The sequence below is a fragment of the Falco rusticolus genome, chromosome 6 (genome assembly GCF_015220075.1).
Source record: "Falco rusticolus isolate bFalRus1 chromosome 6, bFalRus1.pri, whole genome shotgun sequence".
In the NCBI taxonomy this organism is placed as follows: Eukaryota; Metazoa; Chordata; class Aves; order Falconiformes; family Falconidae; genus Falco; species Falco rusticolus.
In genome coordinates this window covers 38,405,429-38,420,248 of record NC_051192.1, presented here as the reverse complement: position 1 = coordinate 38,420,248, position 14,820 = coordinate 38,405,429, and the positions used below count along the sequence as shown (strand labels likewise).

At 38.1% G+C, this 14,820-nt stretch overlaps 1 protein-coding gene across 1 annotated transcript in view; it reads left to right on the top strand.

The window, feature by feature from the left end:
* The window catches only part of MAP3K5 (mitogen-activated protein kinase kinase kinase 5), a 108,629-nt gene that overhangs the window by 69,034 nt on the left and 24,775 nt on the right, over window positions 1–14,820 (top strand). The window contains exons 12-15 of the mRNA XM_037391992.1: window positions 3,256–3,305; window positions 8,389–8,484; window positions 9,840–9,921; window positions 11,878–12,011. Of these exons, the coding sequence (XP_037247889.1) occupies window positions 3,256–3,305; window positions 8,389–8,484; window positions 9,840–9,921; window positions 11,878–12,011 (362 nt within the window). The remainder of the gene's footprint in view (window positions 1–3,255; window positions 3,306–8,388; window positions 8,485–9,839; window positions 9,922–11,877; window positions 12,012–14,820) is intronic.

Sequence of the window (14,820 nt, the reverse complement as noted above, 5' to 3'; positions counted from 1 at the left end):
GCTTCACAGTTTGTAACCTTTGCTTTGTAGTATTTTCAGTTGTAGTAATTCTGTTATTTCACTTTTAAAGTTTCTTTATAGTATGTTATACCTTTTTTTTTCTTTTCTTTTTTTTCCCCTCTCCTTCCTGATTTCTGTAATGTATCTCTGTATTTTCTGCAGATTAGTGTTTGCCTATTTTTGCCACCCTAGTGTTAATAGCATTAAACAAGGTCAGTTGTAAATGCACTCTCTAGTACTTTTGCTCTGGCCAGAATCCTTACTGTGGTGACCACATTCAGTAGCCTGGGATCTGACTGGTACTCAGTACAGGCACCTTTGCCCTGTGAGCTGTAATACCCATCAAAAGAATGCGGTGGGCAATTTCGTATTTACCCTTCAGCTGTACAATTAGTCTGTTGTTGCAAGTTTGTCAGTGTCCTTAGAATGCATCAGAAACCTTACAGGGAGAAAAGGAACTAGAAAAATTTGGAGACACCGGCTTCCTTTTCAGTTGAATATAACCGGTATAATACTTGCATTTGGTAAGAGATTATGTGCAGGAAATTGATGCATTATCTGTCAGCCCACTGCAGAGAGGAAGACTCTTACTTTGGTCCTTACTAGGCTGAAAACAGACATTTTAGGGGCTGATTAACAAGCAAAGACTGCCTGTCCTACTGCAAGGGCAGGTTAGACAGTTGTGTTTGGAACCTTCTTCAACTATCCAATTTCAATCTACCTACCATAGGTCTGTCGGAGCTTTACCAGCTCACGCTTCAGATTTCTGTTCATTTTGGCTCATAAATTAATGGTTGTACTTATTTTCCAAAATTCAACTAGTGCTCTAAGAATCGGATTTGTGAATTACAAAATGTATGAGCTTCTTTCATGCACAAAGAAACTGAATTTCCATTTCAAACCTGAACTGGAACTCAGTGGAACCTACAGCCAGCAATTTTGTAATAAATAGGCAAATGACAGACAATACCAGGATAAATAATGTGGCTTCTTCCCTTTCCATGGCTTCTTTAGCAGCATATCTTAACACTGATGCCCTTAATATCAAGTTTTAATATAAACAAACACCTATAAAAATCAGACAGCATTATATTTTGTAGAATGCACATGACTTTTGCCTTGCAGTTGCCAAATTTTAGCAGCCCTTTCCGCATGGGGTTAGAGGAATGCAGCAGTGCTGTTTGAAAAAGAACAGCCTGTCTGTTTTGTGTTGGCTTCTGAATGCATTTTGATGAGGGGTTTTTTGAGGTGGTTGGTGGTTTTTTGCCTAACTAAAGAACAGATGCTGAATTTGGATAGCATGCCTGATATATTTACGCCAGCGTATTCAAAACTTGGCAAAATCACAAGGGACATAACTTTTGTATTATTTCATTGCTTTCATGTGTTTCATTAACTTCATGTGTTAAGTAAAAGATGTATGAATCTGGGAGATAAGTTGCATGTAAAGGACAGGTAAAACCCATAATACTTGATGCTCAAGAAGCATAAGAAGCATTTGTGCCTGTCAGGACATATATTTTAAGTTATTTGGATTTTAGATTACTCCCAATAGTGGGAATTGGACAAGTACCAATACCTACGCTCTGAAGAGAGTTTCCAAGCATGGAAGATTGGAAAGTGTCAGGATTTGTATGTGGAGGAAGGAGTAAGACAGTGCAGATACACCCTCCTTACTAGCGGAGGGACTGAGTTGGTGATCTTTCTTCATGCAAGAGAACCAGGCAACTTGAATAGTAGTTTCACAAACACTTCATACTAGCTTCAGTTAATACCTCCAGTTCAAGATGCAGTCCCACCTTTTCTTAATATCAAGCTGTTCTCCTGTCCCTGCACCCCACTGGAGAAACCCTTCCCCTGCATTTAACATTGAAGAGATACTGGAGTTACTGCTTTGTGCTTCACAATTACAGTAGTGTGAAGCTTGTGCTTCATGAAAGATGTTGGCTTGTATTTTTGGTACGTTTTATTACGCATTTTATATTAGCCTCACAACCTTTAATGTGATTTGAGCAGGAGGGAAAGAATTACGGAGGAGGAGAAAATTGATGTAGGAAGCCTTATAGAAAGCTGTTATAGCTGGGAGAATAATTTCCACTATCATTTCCTGAACATTGTGCAACTATCTTGGCAGTGTATCTGTTCCGACTTCTCTGTATCTCACTGTTCATGAAATGTTCTATAAGCTACACACCTTCACGTCATCTTTTGGAATACATTTGATTATGTTTGTTTGACACACTGTCCTTATGCTATAAATTACCTCTCAGCAAGAAATGCCCCTGTGCCTTGTAATTGCTCAGATCACTAAAATGCCAAATGAAATTCAGCTCTAGAAAGCAGAAATTCTTCAAGCATGTTGTGTATTATGGTGGGATCCCAAGGTTGCCAGGACTATGAGGTGGTGCAGTTCTACCTTTTCCTGAAAGGAGAATGTTTTCATTAGAAGATACAAAAGGCTTCTGTTTCCTACAGTACAGTTTTATTAGAACATAAACATAGAGCAGTATGACTTTCTACAAAAGAGAACTCAGTTCTGCTGAATGTGACAGATGTAAATTGAAAAAATCTGAAAATAGAGTGAGACCTGGCCCTTTGTGTTTTCATAGGGTGGCTTCTTTCTTCCAGCCTTGTTTATTAGTCCAGCAGCTCTTAGGGGTTTTGCTACATTCTTAAAGCTCTCTTCTGGATTCCTAGGGAACTAGAAGTCTTTTTCTTTCTTTGGACACTTGGCTTTCAGATTTATTCCTTCCCTGAGCAATTCCTCCTGCTTATATCCTGCTTATTTCCCACTTTGCTGTCCAGTATCAGACTTCTTGCTTATAGCTCTCTCCACCTGGTCTTCCCACACGCTAGGGCACTGAGCATGCAGGGCAGGCTTTTTTTACTCTGAGGTGGAATTTTTCCCCCCACTTTACAGAGGGTTGCACGTGGCCCCAGGTTCAGCACCCAGACCAGGCTATACTAGCAGCCCTTCTGATCTGCTGTTTTGCATGCTTTCAGAAATAGTATATTGTGTTCGCAGAGTAAACAGTGAAGAAACAAACAAAAAACTTCTATCTAGAACTTCTGTTGCTTTGGTTTTGGGTGGGGAAAAAAATATCCTGAAGAATCACTGTTAAAAGGTAATAGGCTGTTGTAATGCAAGTGTTTATCTTTCTATCTCTTGAGTTTCAGTCTAGAAGATAGGCCTCCCTGGCACTTCATTTATAAAAAGGAATGTTTTATTTATTTATTTTCTTCTACATGTTACAGAAGGGTATCCATGAATGGAACTTCAGTGCTGCTTCCATCAGGGGAGTAAGGTAAGTTGTTTCCCTTTCATATTTTGAAATTAAAAGAGTAATTGAACGAGTATTGTATTAAGCTGCTTCTTGGTGGAGTAACAGACACAGAATTAGAGCAGAGTATTGCAGGTACTTTCACCGGTGCCCTATTCAAAGTGAAGCCCCAGGAGTCTTATTCCAGATTCAGAAATAACCACTTGCAGAGTGCATTATGTAAAAATTTAGAAAACATAGCCTGTTGAATTAAAGGACTAATTTCCCAAAAGTTAGTAGTCACTTTGTGCTAATTAAGATTGAATTAAACTAACTGTCAATGGTTTATGTGATTTTTACCTGAGTTCTATCACAGCCAGGAGCTGCCTGGTGCACAGAAGATGTAAGCCAGGAAGTAACATGTGGATATAGAGTGGAAGGATTTGAGGGACTGACAAGAGCAGGGTGTCCTCCAATATCCTAATTGCTTACCTTTTGTTGGGTTTCGGTGGGAGCGTGTACATTTATTTGGGTTTTTTTTCTGTTTGTGTCTGTTTATGGATATGGCAGCAAAACTGTCTCAGAGAAGGCCCATAAGGAGAGGAGTCTGTCGTCACAGAGTGGTAGCTAGACCCCAAAGTGAAAACGTGAAGATTGTTTGAGACAACAGAAATAGAACAGTCAATAGAAGAGGAAGGAGGGGGAAAAAAATGAAAGGAAAAAAATTTTAAAAAAGGCAAAAAACCACCCCAACCCCTGACGTCCTGAAGATTCATGTAGAGTAGGCTAACATGGGTTAATAAATCATAGGATCAGGAATGACTTGTGCAAGACTGGTGTGACTGGATTAGAAGAGAATGATACTATATGTTCAAGGCTATCTTTCTTCAGCACACTTCCCTCTTTGGGACAAGGTTTGTGGGATACTGACGAAGAATGAAACTTTGTCATCTATTTGCTTGATTTCGGCAAAATATTTTCTGTCTGCTAGGGAGGCTTCTTATAGGGAGAATTCTTTACCTGGATTTTGTACAATTTGGCAGCAGAGAACAGCCAAATCCAAGCTAGTGGTCTGCTTTGCTAGCCTAGGTTGAATGTAGTGTGAATGCTGTTTGGCAGGGTCCAGCCTTGCAATTTGTATCTTCTGATAGTAAGAAAGTAGTGTTCTACCACTGCTGTGAAGTCTTCTGATCAGCTCTTCATCTTAGTCTCTTTCTTTTTTTTCCCTAGGCTTTATCTATACTTTGGCATCCTACAACTTTATACTTTGATGTTTGCCTTTAGTGTAATTAAAAGAAGTCCAGAAATCTTATATTTTTTCATTTTTAAAAAATAGTCATTGCTTTGTTCTAATAACTGTTCCATACACACAAAGCTGTTGCTATGTCTGCAGGATGTTTTTGCACAGATGGATGATTCTTTTTCCTTCCAAAAAGTAACTTAAAAAAACAAACTATCAATAGGCACAGAAATTCAGTCCTGTGGGAGTCAGCTTATTTTAGGCAAAAACTGCAATGATACACTTAGTTCAGTCTGGGTTTTGGTTTAGGTTTTGGTTACAGTATATTTTTGCGTGCTTCTAAAAAAAAGGAAAAACAAAAAGTTTTTTTTTTTTTAAAAAAAAGTATTTATTTATTGTACTTCCCCCACCCTCTTATTAAAATATACTGTGGTCAGTATTGTTTCTGGTGTACTCTCCCTCCCTGCATTTGTTATTTAAACTGTCAACTGTCATTTAAATTATCAATTGAATTTCCAATCTTTTCATCTGCACATATGTCCAGAACTATTTGGAAGACTTCATAGTGAGCCAAGAGTCACTGTGAATTCTTAGAAAAATCTCTGGCTGCCTCCATGAGGAGCTGCAGGGGGAAATCTTTATTTTATGCAAGTATTACACTGAATAAGCCTCTTTTCTCTCTCTTTTTTTTTTTTTTTTTCTTCTAAGTAAATGCAAGTTTCTGATCACTTAATTTTTCAGTGTTTTTCAGGTGTTTTCCTAGTTTTATGAAGGCAGATATTCTTTAGACTGGGACAGCCTTCAGAACCATGTCTGCTTCTAATCTGTTTTTGTATCAAGACTATTTTGGGCTCTTTTGAAGCTCCTGGACTTAAAAGTGGTCTAGGAAGGCAGAGTTTCCAGCTTTATGAGGATTCTCAACCTTTCTAGACTAGTAAGAGCCTGCTTTTAGATGTGCCACCTTAACATACAAGGCAGGTCTTTGTATGTGATCTTGGAAGGTTTTTCAACAAAGGCTTCCATAAATATTTACTGCATTACATAAGGAGACAGAAGGTCTGAAGAGACATCTAGCATTGAAATAGCTAATGTTTTTGGTAAATACTTCAAGGAAGTGACTGAGGGGTCACTTCTTCTGTGTGCTGTGTAACAGCTGGTGTAATCAGCATCCTATTTATGAGTAATAGAACTCAGCTCAAGAATTGTGAAGGGACTTGGAAAGTACATAGAGCTCTGAGCAATGCAGTGCTAAATCATACTCTGTATGCAGGGAGTCATAATATTTGGGTTTAACTTAAACCCATTGAATAGCAGTTTGTGTGCCAATGTAAATAATTCTGCTTTTGTCATATGCCTTGACCTCAAACACAAATTTTTGTTATCAAATTGGGCCAAAAAGTACTGTTTAATCTTAAAGGCTTCATCAGAGCTTTTGGAACACGTCTTCTACCCCAAAGTGCTTTGCATTTTATGTTATCCAGAAAAGTTCCTAGTTGTTCTGCAGAGCTAACATCATATAAGCAAGAAGATACCATCTTTATTTTTCCAATTTAAAAATTAAAAATAAAGTAGCAGACTGAAGCTGCTAGACTACAAGGTGGTTTTTTCTCAGAGTTTGGGACAAGCGCTGGATTATGAAATAACTGCTACTTGTGTTGTTTCTATGGGAGGGTGCCTCAGAGGTCATGCTGATGAATGTAGTGTTAGAAACAGTGAAAAAATTGGATTCAGGTCTGCATCCAGTTTTCTTCATAGCTTAAAAATTGACAACAAGGATGTTCATCTTCCATCCCAAGTTCTTGGAGCTTAGAATCTCGTCAGACTACTTATTTACAGCAATGGGAGGTGTCTGTATTGCTGCACTTCTAGAAAGCAGACAGAAATTCCATGGAGCTGCTTTTCTGTGGTTGCTGCCAATGCTCTCAACTGTTATCTGCTGCTTCATCTGGAAGTATTAGTAAGCGGTAGTTACAGCATTTGCGGTATTTCTCGTTGACTAAGGGGAGTTCTGAATGCACACGAGCCAGGCTCAAGGCCATGCTACATTGTGCTTCCCTTTTTGTCGTCAGAGTTTCGCAAATTCAGCCCCAGTTCTGCTGTTGTAGGAGTGGGTACTATGTGTGCTCAGGAGCTGTTGGAATGAGGCATTTCCTGAGCAAATTATCTTGTCTCTTTTTATAACTTGGTTTTATTTTAGTCTTCCTTTTTTTCACTTTAGCAACTATTTTTCAGGGAGGAAAGCAACATAGAAGCAATGTAAATGCTCGCTTAAAGGGCTTAAGTATCTATGAATTTGCCTACCCTCTATGTACACACCACATTCTTACACTTTTATTTGCTGCTGTCTTAGTCAGTGGCTTCTGTGCATGTCAGGTTTAAACTGACAGTTTATTCAGTAAAATGTTTAAAGTCACATGGAACTTGAAATGAATGAGCAACTCATTTAATATCAGTTACTCCTTATCTGGAGAGTTTACCTATATGCTTGAAAATCTTGAAGGAAAAGTTAGTTTATAAACTGGTGACAGTGACTGCCTTCCCAGATGCGTACATTACTTAGCACTTACAAATTTTTCCTAGCATAAAAATAAATGTGTCACTGCACCCAAAGACAAATATTCTTATAATGAAGCTTGCTCTTGTCATAAGTAGCTTTATGAAAGGCAGGTCCCCCAGCTTGTCTGAAGAGCCATTTGTTTATCAAAAGTTACACGGCTCTACAATAAAGGAATCATAAAAAGATGCAAGGATCAGCAAGGATCTCCTATTAAAGGTGGGAAATTACAAGTATTTCCTGATATTTAAAGAAAAACTATTATGTTAATCAAATCAATTCTTTGGCATAACATAGAATACCATTCTACTTTATTGTGCCATGCGAACGTGATGGCTATCTTGATCCAGCTAACGTAGGTTGATGTCCTTAAGACTGTGGACTTTGTCCAGTACCTTAAGAATTTTAACAAGGAGACTTAATTTGTCTTGGTTTCTCAAATGCTACATTATATTCCCTTGTAATACCCCAGCCATCTTTTTTTTTTTTTCTTTTCTAATATGGTAACAATCAATTATGCTGAATCAGCTTGACACCTGGCACTCAACATGTGACAAAAGTTACAGAAAACTATTTCACATAATGTTTAATATTTTCTGTAAGCAGCACAGTAGTGACCTACATGTAGAACAGTTCTGGTGAATTAGTATCTTTGCAAGAGCTGCAGCCTACTTGGGGTAGAAGCTGACAACTGTACCAGAGTTTGCACCTCTTCTGCTCTTCTGTTGGGACATCTGTGCATCCATGAGAAAATGACATACATACTTGTTCATTATCTTTGTTCTGCTGTTATAGCAGATAAAACCAAAACTAAGAAAGGTGTGGGTGGGCAAGGGTGGTGAAGTCATTCACCTCATTTTTTGATTTTGACTTAATTTTAAAATAATTTTCTGACATATTATCAATGTACAAATTCACAAGGAGCTGATCAGAAGTTTTTGTGTTCAGAACTGAGCTGTGGCTGATTTCTAAAGCATGAATAACTCATAATTTGAGTTCAAAGTCCAGCTTTCTAATATCCTGAAAGAATGTTTCATCCTGGCTGCAGGACTGGAAATGACTCAGGTCAATGGAAATAATCCTATTAACTTTTTTGCTCCTCCTCTTTCTTGGGCAATGTGTGGACTAGGGGAGCAAGCTGAATAATAGCAATCAGCAGAATGTGTACTTTGGAGGATACAAGAGTCAAGTTTAACAACGAAGAGAAACTATGGCTGCTTAGGTTTAATCTGGTGCTTTGCCATATGAAGTGGGTTGATCTGGAGGGTTTGACATAGCCAGCAGAATCCGAATGTACCTTTCCAGTAACATGTTCTTTTTGGCTCTTCTTCTAGCATTTCGAAGTTTGAAGAACGATGCTGTTTCCTGTACGTGCTGCACAACTCGGATGACTTTCAAATCTATTTCTGCACAGAACTTCATTGCAGAAGGTGTGTCGCTTGTTATTTCAGGGAAAACATGGCCTGTGATGGTATCTGCATGCACAACAGGGACTGACCGTTTCAAAAGTATGGTGAAAGTTGATCTGAGCATCTGAGCATCCTCAGTGATCACTATCTTTCATGCAAAAGCTTTGTACTACAGTACCCTGGAGGTGTATGAGGTTTGCAGGGTCAAAGTGCAAATTCAGACAAACATTAGAAACAAATACGATTACAAATTATTATTTTTTTTACATGCTTTGTGGAATTCTTTTGCTAATACTTATCATATTAAGGCTTACCTACAAGCGTTTGTTGCCCTCAGTCCAGTAAAGCATCCTAAACTTAAAATGGTCTTTCTGAAGTGGGAACATTTCAGGCAACAGCAAGGCCTGGTCAAGATTTCTCTTTCACTGTAACTAAAATTTTATTTATGATTACAAAGATGCACACTTGATTTCCTTCACATTAACATAGTGTTTACATAAGTAAGATTGTACCAGTATCCCTACAGGAAACTTGACAAGGGTTTGTTGCACGAAATTAGGGGTGTCTCAGTTTCTCTAAGCTGTGTTTCTGCTCCATAAGCTTGAGGACTGTGGTCTTGAATTGATCCAGAAGGCATTCCCAGAGGAAATTTCTTGTCTTTTTGTGCTAAGAAAGGCTGTAACTTTACAAAAAAATCACTTCAGCACTCCATGTTAAAGGCTGCGGCCACCTCCCAGCTCAATCCCTAGCTTGTTCTCTCATCAATTGTAGTTCATACAGATTCTTTTACTGTGTTTGTTCCCCTTTGTATCTGAGCACTTCTTAGAAGATTAGCAAGTCATACCTTAGCTTGACGTGGTGTTTGTACTTGCATTATTTCAAAGGGGTAGAAGCCATAGGTAATAATAGAGTTTTTGAATGGAAAGTTGTAGAATAGACCCACCTTTCGTTCAAGCAAAAACTTGAAGCTAGCCTTCCTGCACTACAAAAACTCCTCTGGATGTAGGTAAGACTTCTCAGCACTTCTCACGATGCTTCAGTGCTTTCATTGAACATGAAGAAGTGGGGGTATAGAATGAGAATTTCACCTGATACATAGATTTTGCAATATGAATTCCATTAATAATTTTAGACATCATGGATGTCTTGCACATATAAAAGGAGTACTTAGGAGAAGTAGGAAAGCTGCAGATTTTGACTGATTATTCTTAATGTAAACAAAAATCTTTTTTTACTTTTTGCTGACATACAAACTTTTACACTGAGTTTATACTTACTAAAACCATCTTTTGGCTCATTCATTAGAGAGAAGTGTTCTCTTGTCTCAAGTGTGTATTTGCTTTAGTTTGGTTTTTTTTTCCTTTTCCTTTTAACAGGTTTTTTGACATGGTGAACAGTATCACTGAAGAAATAGGGAAGACTACAGAGGAAGGGGAATGTGATGGAGACTCATTAGAGGTATTTTTACCTTTTTTTTTTTTTTTTTTTTTTTTTTTTTTTCCGGAGATGCTAAGAGTTTTGGGCTTCTAGTGTAGCATTTCACTGAAGAGAGTATATTACGCATCCCTTCTCTGGAAGAATTTAGACAAGGTATTGTTTAAAAAATTTTATCCTATACTGTTTATAAATTAATGATTCTTTTTAATGGTCCACATCTAGTTTTTAGAACCAGCATGGCTAAGTCTGTCTTATTTCACTTAGCATATTCGCTTGAGAAGCTACTCAACTCTGGAACTCAGTTGTGCTTATAACAGGGTGACTCTTGTAGCAGTTACTTCAGAGTGTAATCATAGTCAGGCAGCACTAGCATCTCTTTAAATTTTAAAGACTGTTTGTTGTCTGTTTCATGCATCACTGGAATTGTGTGCATTTACATTATTGGCAGGTTGTCTGCACAAGTAAGGACATAATTGCAGTAGAGGAAGGCTTGTCTTTGCTAGTTACCATCTGTAGGCAAGCACAGCAGCGAACAGCGAACTCAGATCAGATGATGATGTTGGTTCTGCTGGGAATCTGTTTATACCCTGAGCCCAATAACACACTGGAACTTACGGTACCCTTTTGCTACCACCTCTGTTAGCTAAATTTTTACTTGCCTGGGTACGGCATTACACCCTATTCTCACCTGGGGTTTCTGTCTGAACATACAGCTAGTTGAAAAGTGAGTACAGAGCCATTGGGTGCAATGCAGTACTAGGGTGTTTAGGTTTTCTTTTAGGTGGCAGAGAACAGGGTAGAATATCTAAGTCCATGTCCTGTCACATGAAAGTCTGGTGTCCTGAAGCTCTAGAGACATCCAGAACTAATTGAGAGAGTCAGTGCTGCATAATGAATGCAGACAGCCCTCTGCCCTAGTTTTGACATTGGAATTTTATAGTACATCTGAAATCAGAGATGGGACAAAGAGAACTACTGGAGTGACTTGTGGGACAGAAAAACAACCCGTAGTGAGAACCTTAGGATGCCCAATTTGTTTATTTTAGCAAAAGGGAAAGCAGTGGGTGACTTGATTACAGTGGGTGGGTATTTTTACGGGGAAATTACGATGTGCTAATGGTCTCTTTAATCTGTTGAAGAAAAATGTAATTAAATAGTGACACCAAAGGAATTTGAATTAAGAGGCATGACTTCACCATGGGAGTAATTAATTTTTGAAACAAGGTGCGAGAAGTAGTGGATGCTCTCTTCTGTTAAAAAGACAACAGTCTTTATTTGGAGGAAAATAAAAAATACTTTATCTAGGCATAAGCCACTGGGTTTAGCATGGGAGTGAGCATGTGAAACTACATGTCTGTGTTATACAAGAGGGCAGGTCAGATAATCTATCTAAGGACCGTTTGTGGACGGGCTCTAAACTCTTCGAAATTAAAATTCAGCCAAACCCACGCTTAATATGCTACAATCCTGACTGACCTCCATTGGCACACTCTGCTGGATGACCTGGCAGTGGCAAAATTGAGGGTGGGCTGGTTTTGGAAGATGTGGTCAGGTCAGGAGAGCGTCTGGAACAAATTTCAGTGTATCCTGCCTTGCTCGCTCTGTGTCAGCCGAAGTTTTCAGTTGGACGCAGAGTGCCCTCTCTCGTCTTCTCTTGTTTTTACAGCACCTGCCAGCAGAACTGCAGATGCTGTTCAGTAAGATGTGCAAGCCTAATTACACAGAACAGGTACAGGCTAGCTTGGCTTTATGCATTTACCTGAAATGGCTACCTTAGAAGCCAGCGCTTTCTGTACAGTCAGTGGAGAAATACAGACATGTCTGCATGATACCTGAATTTTCTTCTTGAAGTGTTTTTCTTCCCTACTCCATGGTCTGCAGAAAGCAACTGGCATCCTCAATACTGTAGTTGTGAGCAAAGGGTCAAATGGAATAAATGTTGTCCCTCTATTTCATTTAATGTTATTTGCTTTGCAGTACGATTATGAATATGATGAAAATGGCGAGCGAGTCATTCTGGGGAAAGGAACTTACGGCATTGTATATGCAGGACGAGATTTGAGCAATCAAGTCAGAATTGCTATTAAAGAAATCCCAGAGAGAGACAGCAGGTATGGTAACTGTGGCTGGTTCCAAATTGTGTGTGTTACGTCATTTCATCAGTAATGTGATCAACCAGTTCGCTGATCAAGGAGTACTTCTTCTACAAAGCTGCTAATAAATTACCTGTCTGTGGTATATAATTGGTGTTCCCTGTCTTTGTAACTAGATGTTTCCAAGTTGTGAAATAGATTGATCACAACTAAGAACTTAGATGTTACTGTGTTTGGTGCTAGTAGTTTATGCTGAAGAGCAGAATCTCATTCAAACACCTAGTGATAAGCCCTGTCTACTTAGACATGCTCAGGAGTGTCCTTGTAAAAGAACTACTGAAATTCATGATTTGCACAGTCCTGTAAAATTCTGACCCTGGATTGTGATAAAGTCATTTTCCTTTCCTGTTTGTGCGTCATTTATTATAAAGCCTCTTAATTTTAGAATAAATCATGTGGAGTGATCTTTTTGTCCACAGTTTTTAATGCAGAGTTTCTTTATATATGTATTGCCCTCATCTATAAAGGCTGCCATGTAAAGACCAAACACTTGACTTCCTTAGTGCTTGTATTATGTGGAGGCTTCCAGTGCATCCTATTTTGAAGCATGGATTTCCACACATATTGTGGTAAAAGTGATAGCAAGTCTAAAGATAAGATTTTTTTCAAATGAAACTGACTGTATTAAACTTGTCGAGTTATTCTTAAATTCTACAGTAGCCTTTGGTTTTTGTAGTCAGGTGTTGTACAAGCTGCTGCTTAACAGGTGACTGGAGTGCCTGCATCTTTAAAGTGCCTCTCAGACAGACTGTAAAATGTTATCAGAAAACTGTGACTCAGGCTTCTGTTCAGGAAAGCTATGAAAACTAGGAAATAGTGTCATTGCCATGGTTGGTAACAGAAAGATAAATCCCTCCTTTCCAAATGGTTAAAGAAATAATTTTTATGAAGGAAGCTTTTCTGATAAAGACAGAACACTGCTTGGTAGCAGGAGGAATTGCATGCTGAATGAATGTGGGTAAAATGTGAAGTGTACCAACCGGTAAATTTTTGTCCATCATTTCAGTCGGGAATGGAATCCATATTTCCAAGTTTCTTGTCTTCTTTTGCCCATTTGGTTGTGATCTAATGGATAATCTGTCCTTCAGCAGGATTTCCCATACTTTGGCATGCAGCATTTCCTCTGTAGGAGGAAATAACTGTATCCTTTGTGCAGTGTTCAATCTACAGCTAATATCAGGAAGTCCTTACACAGCAGTTGTCTTAGGGTGTGCTAGTATTCAAAACAGTAAATAAAAGAGGCTATTCTAACCCACCACAGTGGCTGTTATTCTTCTTTTGTCTAGAATGTATGTCCCTGGGGGTAAAACCACCAATTGTTGAAAACCAGCATTATTCTCTACAACCTATGCAGCATCAAGTGTTATTATTTAAATTGTGTTGGAGCCTCGATGTTGACAGGATACTGTGCGTTAACTCTTAAGTTTTCTTTGTGTAATTTACAGACTGGAGGGTCAGTAATGCCACCTGGTGTCCTAGCTCAGTTTCTTTTTCATGGGTCTCTCTTGCCGGCCTTCTTTTGGTTATTCTGTCCTTACTTGACGTTTAAAAAATTAATCCTTCTACATTTTTTGAATCCATGTATATATTGACTGTTCAATATGGATATGTGTGTGGTCTAATAACTTTTCCATACTCATAGTATTTTAAAGATCTAGAACTTAGATTACAGAATCCTTCCATCCTCTATATTGTTGTAAAATTAAGTTCAAGGTGTGTTATTTCTCAGAGGTTACGGCCTCATTACATAAAACAATCGCGTGGCTCAAAATAGAGTTGCAAGTTTTGTATGTGCTAAGAAGAAATCTGTTGTTTGTAATAACTGTGGTTAATAGAAGGATAGCCTGAATAGAACAGTAACTACTTTAAAGGAAAACAAAAACCCAGATTGTCTTCCCCAATACACATTTTTAAAAGAATTATCAGTGGAAAAGGTTTCAGCTTCAATATGCAAAGCATACTGGAAAAGAGATTACTAAAAAGTGTTAGTCATTCATCTAAACTTTCAAAAATATTTCTGGGATGAATTTCAGGTATTATTCTTTTTATGACAAAGGAAGAAAAAGTTATTAATTCATTTCTGATTAGCTATAACCTGATATTTTAGCACTTTGATAGAAATCTATAGAAAGAAAAGGATTAGTCTCTGAAGCTAACTCTTACCATGTTCAAAGTAAAAATGACCATCTTTTGGATTCATAAGAAATAATTACGTTCTGAGTCAGGTCAGAGCATGGCCAGAAATTGAATTATTTTTGTGCAATAAGCAGTGAGTCTTTGATACTGCTATATGTTAAATAAAAGCTACTGAATAGTTTACTTAATTGTCAGGAAATGTTAGATTGTGGAGACACGTTCTGAAAGAAAAGGAAATATTCCTGCAATGCTGTTGCCCTCAATGCATTTCCAGTAGTACACAGTAGTACCAGTGGCCATATCGACTTTCCAAGTTAAAGTGAAGTCACGTTGTGTAGATAATAAGATCTAGCTTTCTAGGATTTAGAATTTGCCTTTCTTCGTACCATTTAAAGTCTAATGGCTAAGATTTAAAATAACAAAAGCTTCATCCCACTGGAGAATTTTCTTATGGCTTTATTTGCTAAATTATTTTAGTTGCTCAAGACCCAATTAACTGTGGAGTTTAAAAATGCAGGGGGAAGAATTATAATGGTCTTGCTGTTGCTGCTTTGCATGAATATCCCATTAATAGAACTCAGTAATCTTTGATGGTTTTGCATTTCTGAATGACTAACAGTGTAGTCAGGAT